Raw genomic sequence first — 11,627 nt, 5'->3', positions numbered from 1 at the left:
AAAACATTTTTTTTGGGTTTTATTAACGGGAAAAATTTTTTTTTTTTTTTTTAAGAAAAAAGGAAACCCGTGAGTGAACACTGCCAGTTGAGGAATGTCTTTATTTTAGTCATCAAAACTCTTACAAAGTTGGACTTTTGTTTGGACCCTATTCTTGTTGAGTGTAAACCCATAATTTTTGTTCTTCAAAATTAAGGTGCTGTCTCAAATATATTCATCAAAGCTGTGTTCACTAGCCAAACAGTGTTTTTCCTAGTGTGCAACATTAATTCAGTTGCACAGTTTTATATCCTTATGTGGGCAGTGAAAAGTTTTAATGTAGTTTGCCTTTGAGGATGCCCTCACCCCAGATCTCAGTTGTGCTTCTAAGGGTGGCTGCATTTAACCATCCGTAATACTGCATTATTTATGTGGGGCAGTGTAGTGGAATCACTTATCTGTCTCATGCAAATTATTCTCTCTCTCTGTCTCTCTGCTAGGTGAGGAGATTCGAGACCAGGACCTGGTGCCCGATTCACTTCTCCATCCCTCATCCGAGAGGCCATCCTTCCTTGACAGACTGACAAACAGCATTACAAAACGGAAGCGATCTACACCGCAGAAGTTTGTGGGTAAGGGCCTTCCTACACCCCACCTCATGCTGCTGAGCTTGATATTCAGAACAGATCACTGAAGCTACAGCTTGCTGTACAGGTGCTCTGGTGTACTTTGATCATGCACTTGACTTCAAGTAAACCCAAAGTTTGCTGAACAAGTGATAGTGGGTCCTACCCCAGAAAATTTTGATTTTCATGCAATTCCTGTAACTGCATATTGGAACTGTGTGGGAATCACACATTTGAGTATTGCAGTGCTGCTTTTCTGGGAGAGCACATAGTATAGTATTCTCACATTTTCTTAAGGGCAGCAGTGATATTCAGTATTAGTATTTGATTAGAGGAACACCACCTGGTGAGCTTTGTTCTCTGAATAATGCTAGCTTGGCTTTTGAAGCAGAGAGAGAGTGTTTGGTATTGTGCAGCTACAAAGATATTAGACTAGCTCATTAAAGCTGGTAACCTGACTTCATGGAGTACTAGTACTGGATATGGTGGAGGGATTGAGATTTTTCACAGACCACTTCTGTTGTGCTTTGAAAGATTCTTAATGTCCAAAGGAGTGCTGAGGCTTGATGAGGTTGTGGAAGAAAACTGAAGCAGTTCAGTGTGTCCTAGTATTTCATAAAGTAAATGTTGATATGAACATGCTTAACAAAAGTTTGAGTAGTGGTAGTGCTCCATCTTTGCCAAAAAAAAAAAACTGAACTTCTAAGCAGCTTTTCTTTTATTCCTGAAGCCTGGTCAGCTTCTTTCCCCCTTTTCCCCATTGTGGAGTGCCCTACAAAAAGCTGAAGAGGGTAAACCCATAGGAGTGGTAGGTAACTGGGTCTGAGAGTACTATCTTCACTACAGGAAGACATGTAAGAGTTAGTGTGGAAAGTGTAATGGAAGGAAACTTTATTACTATTGTATTCTGGAATGTACTGCTGTGCCTAGGTTGCAGTCTGCTCCTGGAACAAAATCTATTGAGAGGGCTCAGTTTTTTTTTTCAGTCTTAAGTTTTACATCTACATTGATAACAGTGGAGGTCAGGGCAGCATGCACTGTACTAGAAGAAAAATGAGAGGTGAGCATACTTGACATAAAATAATTTGAGCTGCTTAACTGATTTGTAAGTAACCAGCCATAGGGCGGATTCATGGGTTTAGAGGACTTTTTTTTTCTATTCTCTCACTGCTTCTTAGAATACATACTCCGTTGGTGAAAGAATAGACTGCTGCAGGCAGAAATAGTGTGCTACATAGGAGCAGAAATCCGGAAAACTGTAGATCCTGTAGCGGTAGTTAAAGGAGCAAAAGCTCCAAATCAAAAGCCCTCTTTGTTGAGGCTTATGGGTTGGGTCATTTCTGCAAGTTGGAATTCACCTTTTTATTTATTTATTTATTTTTTTTTGTCCTGTGCTTGGGATTGGACGATGCTCTTGATGCACACCATGCGTAATGTAGTAGTAAGTGTACTCCTTGCTCCAACAGTACTTTTATGCCCCTTGCATAGTTATCGGAATCCTTGGTATAATCAATAATCCCTGCCTTTGCATGCACATTTTTTCTTGTCACTATTGATGCTTGTTCATGTCTTGTGCTGAATCATAGAAGGAAACTCTTCACAGGAGTAGTGGGTTTCTCTCATAACTCCAGGGGAAGCCAGAGTTTTATCACCAGGAAATTATTTCTGAGGCCTTTGTGTATTGCCTTCCTAGAGACAACTCTACATTTTACATTTCTTTTCAGCCCTTGCAGGGATTTGAGTATGTTCCTATCACCTGTGACAGCAGTAGAGCAGAAGGCCCAAAGAAGTACTACTACAGCTTCCTACTAGGGAGGGATGTGCTTTCTGGTATGCTTGTACCATCCATTAAGTTCTGGGCATGTTCAACCTGTTGGTTAATCTTCTTTGCATCTGTTTAGGTTACAGTTTGGCAGAATTATCTAGCAGTAATTCAACCTTTTTGCTATACACTACAACTGTAATCTCTTTTGGGGTTGTCTCAGTTACACAATCTACAGTGTTTGTTTTACCATCAAATGTAATAACCACAGGTCTCATAATTTTTAACCCTGTCGTAAACACTATCATCTGATTTTGTTAGAATGTCCTTTACAGTAAAACCATTTACACCCTGACTACTGGTTTCCAGTCATTATTCTTTAACCATGTTTCATAAACAGTAACATGAACATTGCAAATTTTCCAGTAAAAAAAAGTTTCTTAATGCGAAGAGCATTAGTAATACCAGTACAGGTAAATCAAATTTTGCTATGAGAAGTTAAATTTCACTCCTGTTTTGCTTGTCAAATATTGCAGTGTGTCTGCTGCAAAATTGTCTTCGTGTCTTGGCAAGTGGACTCCGTTTTGTCGAAAAACATATATGCTCAAAATTAGGCTTGGATGTTCTACATATTTTCATTTTTTTAAATGGTTTAATGTTGGATATTTACAACAATCCTTTCATTCTCATTGGCCTGACTCTCTCCTATATGTAAATTCTGAAAACTAAATTGCAACACCTGCACAAGCTATGCTAACAGTGCTATAATATCCAGTCACTGAGGCCTTGAAGATTAGATCATTTGAACCAGCATGAATAAAAATCCCATGCTTTGTTACATTAAGGCATTCTGAGTCCCTACTCATCCTGTGTTTTTGATCATGGCAAGCGTTAACACTAGTAATCGTTCATTATATTTTATGCAAGTGTCAAGAATCAGTTCCTCTTATAATTTAATTTCTAATTACTGGTGTGTCATTTCTGATCAGATCTGAATAGTCTTCCATTTCTAATTCAGAAATGTCTGCTCTTTCAGTTATCACCATTGGTCTTGTTAATCCCTTAAGTTTTCACTGATTATTTAATTTGCAAGTATACATTTGTTATCTAGTGGTCTTTATACTGAGCCTTGTTGTCATCTTCACTCTTTTTCCTCTTTTTTTCTTCCAGTAAATTTCTTCAATCCATCCATGTCTAATTTTGGTTTCTTTTTAGCCTGCTCCTTTTTCTACCGTTTCTGTTGGAAAATGTGTCACTTTTGTAGACAGAATGTTTTGTGATTGAAAAATGATGTCATTCCCTGTAATCTGTTACAAGTGTCCTTTTTAATACATATTCTGTTTACATTATAGAAATTAGTCAGTTTATTTTTCTTTGTGGTTAATTGTTCTGATTTTTTCTCTTCTGAATCCTCAGATTGCTAAATATTTGTATCCTGAATTCCATAGTTGTCATCAGTAGTAGTATGTTTAATAACGGTTGAGTGATCATTCCTGGCAAGGGACATTTCCTTTCCTAAATGTGTTTTTTTGCACTTTGCCTAGTTATGTACCTCCATCAGTCCAGTCATTAATGTATGCAACAAGTTTCCCAAGCTATGCTAATTCACAAATGCACTAATCTTCAGTCAGTCTAGATTTACTGTTAACAGTAAGCAAATCATCTAACTTTTGACAGCAGGAACAGAAATATCCAGTTGTCACAGGTTGCCTTCATATATAGACATAATTTAGTACACTCAGCAAAATACTTGTGCTACTTCAAATCGTTAGTGTCATTCTTGGCTACAAACAAAATTAATGTAAAAAAAAAAATCATTCAGTAGAACTCTAAAACAAATAGTTAAGTACACTTGTGTGAGGAAATTACAATATACAAACAAATAATTAAATACACTGAGCTAGCCTTGTACAAGGGAAAATAATTCATAAAGTAGTTAGAAGTTGTTCCAGTCGCACTAAAACACTGCACCTCGTAACAGTAAAAATCAGAGGTAAAAATGAAATACAAATCAAAATCTTCTCCTGCCAAGTAGTTGCACAATAAATAAGAAAACACTGGATAGTTTCAGATAAGCTCTGGAGTTAACTATTCTGTGGCTAAGGCTGATGAAAAGGAATGGGGAAAACCAAGTGTTGGCCTTTAGGCTATATGACAACCAGGGGGATCCCTGATGGATAGATGCAGCATGCAGACAACTGGCTCCAGAAAATAAAAACTGGCTGAAGGGCAAGGATGAGTAGTAGTCATGAGACATTAATCTTCTGTCATTAAACTAGATGCCCACAGCTAGTGTGATTTTTAGGGAGAGGGAGACTGAATTCCTGAGTTGAACAGGACATAAGATCCCATACAAGTGACTCTCTAACTTATTTCTGTAAATCGGGTGATGGCTGCTGAGGTTAGAGACCCATTTGCCATCAGTGATCATGTCACTGTGGTTTGCCATCTGTGGAACTAATAGAGATTTAGGATTGCAGGAAGGTAGACTTCAGTCTTTTGAAAAGCATAGTGATACTGTGTGAGATAGCAGAAACTAACGGTGGAAGAGCTGTGAGAATGAATTAAGAAATAAATCTCTTGAGTGGGAAAGTATGGGAAGATGAGGCAGCTTGCTTTGCTAATGAGAGGTAATTGAAAAGGGAGAATTTATGTCAGAGGATAAAACCTGGAACAGTGAGTGAGGTAAAGGCCTCTAATACTACAAACAGCTCTTCCCTAGTATTTCATGGTGGCTGTCCCTAGAAAAACATGGCCGATTCTTCAGGTACAGTGTTGTGGATAGGAGAAACCACTGGCATGTTACACTACCAAAACGAGATGAGTTTGAAAACTTGCTTCGATCAGGTGGAAGTGCTGCTTAAAATGCATGTAGCAGTCATAGTTGCCAGTCTAGAAAAGCAGAGCTGGTATGGTTGAAGGCAAGTGAACATAGTGTAAAATGATGAGGAAGATGCTGACAAGTAAGTAGTTTTCAAGGGAAAAAGAATAACAAGATCCAGATAAGCTTCTTCTCCGAAGAAGCTCTTCACAGTAGCATTTGGTGAACCACTGGCTTGACTACTCTCATTTAAAAACAGGAGTAATACACCTGGACTGGAAGTTGGCAGTGGCTTCTTTTGCATAAAAGTGGATGTAGGAGTGAATGGTAACTTAATCATGCGAATCTTGCCTCCATCACTTGGAACCTGAAGAACAGGCTTATGGAATGAGTGAATACTAACTCTTACCAGTAACTAATAGTTCCATGCAGTAACCATTTTGCCATATATGCCTGATTTATTTCTGTAAACTTGATCATTACTGACTTGGTCAAGGGGGAAATCCTGTTTATATGGTTTCTGGACTTCAATGAGGCATTTGACAGATTAATTTAGTGCACTGATTACAGATTGACAATCAGCCAGTCTAGTTTAGGTATGTAGGGGCCACACTGAGGACTTGGAAAGGAAACTGGCTGATAGAAAACAGAGGGTGATAGAGGGAGATGCTGCAGGATTCATTGCCAGTATTGGTTTTGTTTACTCTTTCTTGTAGTAGGATGGGATGGAAATGTTAGGATGTATGCGGATTGTCAATTTGTAACCAGTGTACTAAATATGAGGCATGTCTCATCAGCTTGGGTGAGAGGAAAGAGTGTGTAGTTATTTAGTTTGAGTGTGTCCCCAAAAAACATGTATGCTGCAATACCATCGGCTTGTAGCACATCTCGCTGAATGAAAGAAATGCTGGAACATCCACTCGAGTAATGCCTTTAAGTAAGGGAAGGAAAGTTTCCCTATAGTGATTGTTGAGGCAGACTTCTGTGCTATTAAAACGAGCCTAGGAACATGCTACCCTGGGCTCCAATATCCCCACTGGCTGCTCACCACCTTAAGACCTACAGTGAGGTACAGTCTACTGCCAAGAACATGCTGCTACTTAGTGGATTCAATCCCTACTTTCAGTTTCCTCCAAAGATTGGGCAAAGCAGGCTCAGGAATTCCTGTATAGCTTGCAGCCTATTGCAGCATGACCCTCAGTATCAGGAGTCCAGTCTTCCAAAAGGAAAAGTAAGATGCCTACTGTGGGGGATTCTGACACCTTTGATTCTGAGGAAGTGAGTCTGGATTATTAATCTTAATGTCCTCTTTCTTGCCGTATGACCCAGATAGTGAGGACGCTGTAGTCTCCAGTTCACACCCAGAGTAGCTTTCCTTTGGAGATCATCTGTCCCTTATAAGAGAGCATTTCCAGTGGCAGTTACACAAAGCCATAACTTACCTTAAAGAGCTATGGAACTTATGAGACTTGATCCACCTAAGCCAGTAAACATTCTTCCAGTTCAGGAAGCCATCTTAAATACTCTTGATGATGATGCATACTTTGTGACAGACTGCCAATCTCTCCCCCATCCCTCTGCCCTAAAAAAAAATAATTTTTATAGGGTCCAGGATCCTCATAACATTCTACTCAATAATACTGTTGCATACCAAAACAGTCTTCTGGAATTTGCCAAGGTGGCAGGACTGGCTCCAGACCACCGTACTCTACTTAATGACAGGATAGCTAGCAAGAAGATGTTTGTCTTGGCAAGATTTAGTTTTTTGACTTTGAAATGCCGCACACGCATTTAAAGTACCAAAATCATGTCTTCAAGCAAACTTGTACACAACTATTGAAGAGTGCAGGATGATACCAAAAAGTCACCACTGCTTAAACTTCATTGTATCTGCAGACACATGTCACAAAATGTGGATAGGGTGCTATGGATGCAGCACCCATGGCTGCATCACCTGAATCAATACTGAGACCCTCTGTCCAAGGTTGTGAAGATACAGTTGCTCAATGGCCCCCTGTGGATGTAGTTACTTGTTTGACCAAATGCTTGCCATGTTTTCACATGCTTGTAAATGTATTGTAATATTTTCAAAACGTTGGAGGACAAGAGCATAATCATGGAATCAATTCAACACATTCCATTCTCCCCTACCAGACTATAATGGAAACTGTCTTCCTATACAGGAGGCCTTCTGCCAGAGGCAAGGCAAAGAAACCAAAAGAAAAGCTAATCAAGAGAGAAAACAGCAGTAAAAAGATAGAAGTTGGGATATAACCCAGGCTGTCCCAGCAGAGAGCAGTTGACTGCACCGGCTCCCTTACTCACCTAACCCCAGAAAGGCCGTTCCAGCCCTTACCCACCCCCAATTTCCCCTTCCAGGTATGTGCCAAATAGAAAGCCAACTTGGCCACCTTCTTATCCGCAACCACAGAACTAGTAGGTTCAAAGAAATAGTCTCTAGGGGGTGCATTCTACAATTTTATTTGCAAACCACAAGAGTAGAATTCCATCCATTCCAGTATCGTAGAGGAATAAAGTCCTGACTGTGGCCCAGGCGACCCAGATTGGATTAGCATCTCCGGTTACTGACAAAGTGGCAGCGACCAACCCTGGAAGAGTGTGGTGGCATGGTTTCCTCCTGTGACAGTCCCAGGTAGAGGCTGAGGACATAACTGTGTAAGAAGGCAGGGGCTGGACACGGCTGAGCTGCTACAAACGCAGGTAATACCTTGCAGTGTCTCCATTGCATGTCTGCCCCTCAGATGTGTAACCATTGATGTTGTGGTGGGGCTAGTGAGTAGGGCATGAAAGAAACCCACCAATGGATGTGGACTCCAGGACACCCATAAAATCCACAGCTGGGCCCTGCAGATCATAGTGGATGTTGGGTGGGGGTTGGAAGTAGCTGGTAGACCCAAAATGGACTTAGAACACTTGATAGTAGTGCCAGAGGATGACACACGGAAGGGGAAAAAATAAAATTTCAGGATTTTTCAGGCAAGGAATGCTATCCCTTAAGGTAAGTTGGCTCACGGATTCCTGTAGAGATTGCAGCACGAGTACCCAGAGGGAGTCTAGTTGGCAAGGTATAAAAAAAAAAAAACCCCTACTTAGGCAAATGGAAAACATTCTCTCTGCCAAAATTCAAAATGTTAACTCTGCAGACTTTCTCTGTTAATCCCTTAAGCACTACTCATTACAGTAGGCCTCCAAGATGCCTGTGTATTCATCATTTGTAGGGAACAAACAATACCTGATGTCTTTCACTGTTGCAGTTTTCATTACAGGAGGGATGTCCTGCCCCAGGTAGCCCATTGCTCTGCCAGGTTAGATACGCTTAAGAGATTTTGTTTGCACACATTACATTTCTTCTCCTCACATAGAACATTAGGTGTAAAAGGGGCGTACGGACACAACTACCCAGAACTTCTTTTACCGCCAGTTTGAACACTTGTTGCCAGTTGGTGTGAACGTTTTGTTGTTGTATTGAATATTTAGAAACACGATAAGTTCCCCATTGGGTTTATTTTTTATTTTGTATAGGTTCATAGGATGTTCTATTCCAATGTTGGGAGTATTCACTAGTGGGTTTACCTTTCTTCCCATCAGCTTGTTCGGCCAGGTTTCCAAAGCTTTTTCAGTCCCTGTTGGTGTGTCAGATGTCTGATGTGTATGCTGGTATGTGGGCCATAAAAGTGAAGTCTGCACGCACCAGTCCACAGAACCAAGAAGCTCCAAATGAAGCCAGTCCTGATAGTATAGCCTGAGTAGGAGCAGAGGAGACAAGTGCAAGGAGAACAGGGGGGATGGAGTGAGGGAAGGAATACTGCAACATGGAAGAGAAGGACATCAATGGTTATGGTAAGATTTTACACAACTTTCTTATGTCCTTCTATTCCAATGTTGCCGTATTCACTAGTGGGCGAGTACAAAAGCTCACTGCTGGTTGAGTGGTGGTCTGGATAAGGATTCCAGGAACCCATGCAGGATAGCTTATTTTAATTTTTGGGGCTAGGGAAAGTGTATAGTTTGTTTTTCACGTTTTATGAAGGGAAACACAACTTTATTAAGCTTTCCTGTTTTAATGACTATTGCTTCTAAGCTTCCCTGAGAAACCATTTTCAGCTTGACAATTGGAGCCTACCAGTCCTTCGGTTGGACCATCTTCACCCACAGAACGAAAGTTAATTAAGCAGCCTTCGCCACCAAAGGGTAGGAATTTGCTTCAGCTGTAGGTGAATGACACTGCTGTGGCTAAAGCTAGTTCTTCAGACCACTCATTTGTTTCCTCTGATCCTTATGGTGTTGCCCATACAGCTACCATGGACCAGGGGTGACACTGCTGTGGCTAAAGCTAGTTCTTCAGACCACTCATTTGTTTCCTCTGATCCTTATGGTGTTGCCCATACAGCTACCATGGACCAGGGGTTTAATCACATCCTCTGTAAACAAAACCTTTCACATCTTTCAGTTTCTTCCCTCTTAGCTTCCACGGGAATGCTATTTATTCCTGGAGACTTTCCTGCAGATTGATTACACGTCACCATTTTTATCTCCTGTCCTCTTCTAATTAAGTTTCATATACCTCCAACCTTGGCATACTTAAGTCTTCCATGAATATTTCCATTTGTACTTTTTCCTGATTTCCACATTCCTCTGCTTTATACAGAATTTCTTAAAATTTCCAAAATCCCTGTAGTACGTCTGCAGGGTCTCTGGTTATTTTTCTTGTTGTAGGCTCCCTAGGTTTGGCAACAACCCTTTCTACTGTGTGTGCTAAACGTTTTTGTGCTCTGGAGTTACCAAAAAAAGAAAAAGTTGCTTAACGGCAGCATTTCTAAATGCATGTTATCCAGATAGTCCTTTATTTTTCTCTCCAGCACTTTTACTCTCTGAGATTCTCCTAATTCTGCAATAATTGTCAGCCCCTCTGAATAATTTACTTAACCTTATTTTTTTTCTGTCATTTTAAAATTATTTAATTTTATTAAACTCAATAGCTATAACTTCTGTAGAAATTTCTATCTTTCCTAATACTTCTCAAATAATTTCCACTACTCATTCCTTAAATTCTTCTCTTTAACATGTAGGTAGGGAAGTGTTAGTGTCTCAGTTTTACTTAATTACCATTCATTTTTATCTTTGTTATTGGAGCATGATCTGAAAGCTACTGGTTACGTGTCAAACTTTGAATTAAATGCACATGTTCCTGTAAAATATAATTTGTCTGGTCTGGCCCAGTTATTGTACCATGGAGAATAATATGTAAATTCTCTGAGCTCCTACTGCTGAATGCATGACTTTCTTTAGAAAGCTACCCTATTTTTCCCTTCTAGGTCCCCTGTATACATGTCCTCACTGTTGTGAATCAAGTTCCATTCCTCACCTTTAAGTAATACTGTCTGCTGAAAGCTGATTATTTTTCCCAAAAGATTTGTAAGCTCCATTGTAGTAGTTGTAGATGAAATATAAATACATGCCAGCATAATCCTCCTGTACAAGTAGCCTCTTAACTACCACAAATCTACCATTACCATCTTCCCCCCTGTATCTGTACTGGTGCTTCTCTAGCAGTTAGTGTAGGTATTCCCCCTTTCCTTTATACATTGTATTCTGCTGAATATCCATCATGGAATCCTTTATCAAATTCACATGCTCACTTTTTTCCAAATGTGTCTGCAGTAGCATTATTGTTTTCACTGTGTTTTTCTCAATATAGTTCAATACTGTTACCTTTTTGTGTAGACCTGTGAGGCTGTTCATGTTCCAAAGTGTTTTGTGTAGCCATTATTATAAGTTGTTCCATCTGTTGTAAATGTTTATTTTCAGCTTTTGTTATGTGCACCCACTAATGTTTGTCAGGTTCATCTTATACATTTCTTTATCTCCCATTTGAACCTGTCACATTTTTACAAAACGCATTGTTTTAATGAAAACTCTCAAAGAAAATGCACACACACACCTGAAAACACCCCATAACCTGTCAATTTGAAACAAACACACACAACTATGTACATCTTTAGATAATGAAGTTTATCCCTCCTGATGGAAACAGTTGTCCCAAATTGACAGCTTCACACACCTAACTTAAACCTGCCATTAAGGTTATCAGTGCTAAGTGCATGTTTACAGCCTGTGCTCCTAAGTACACTAATTGCAATCTGTTTTTGTCTGGTCTTCATTCCCCTCCCAGATGTGAAAAACAATGTATGTATATGCTTTTAAACTCTAGCCTTAAAACAGTGTTCTGGCTTTTATTGCTTCACCCCCCCTGTAGTGAGGTTGTCTCCATGGAAACGCAAATGACAAATGTGCAGGAGTGCAAAATCTAACCTTACACAACACTTATTTGTCAAAGGAAAAATTTTCATTAGCTTTAGTATCCACTTATTTACTTGCTTACACAAAAAAAAATACCGCATAAAGCCAAAGGCCTTAA

General features: G+C 39.8%; 1 protein-coding gene across 2 annotated transcripts in view; it reads left to right on the top strand.

The window, feature by feature from the left end:
- Positions 1-11,627, top strand: part of IKZF4 (IKAROS family zinc finger 4) — a 437,207-nt gene that overhangs the window by 339,804 nt on the left and 85,776 nt on the right. Inside the window, exon 4 of one of the 2 annotated variants that reach the window (XM_044083750.1) lies at positions 480-611. The exons of the other annotated variant lie outside the window; for it this stretch is intronic. Within the exon in view, the coding sequence (XP_043939685.1) occupies positions 480-611 (132 nt within the window). The remainder of the gene's footprint in view (positions 1-479; positions 612-11,627) is intronic. 2 annotated transcript variants of the gene reach the window in all.

The sequence above is a fragment of the Protopterus annectens genome, chromosome 9.part0 (genome assembly GCF_019279795.1).
Source record: "Protopterus annectens isolate FY-2018-M chromosome 9.part0, PAN1.0, whole genome shotgun sequence".
In the NCBI taxonomy this organism is placed as follows: domain Eukaryota; kingdom Metazoa; phylum Chordata; order Ceratodontiformes; family Protopteridae; genus Protopterus; species Protopterus annectens.
This window is presented reverse-complemented; position numbering and strand designations above follow the sequence as displayed.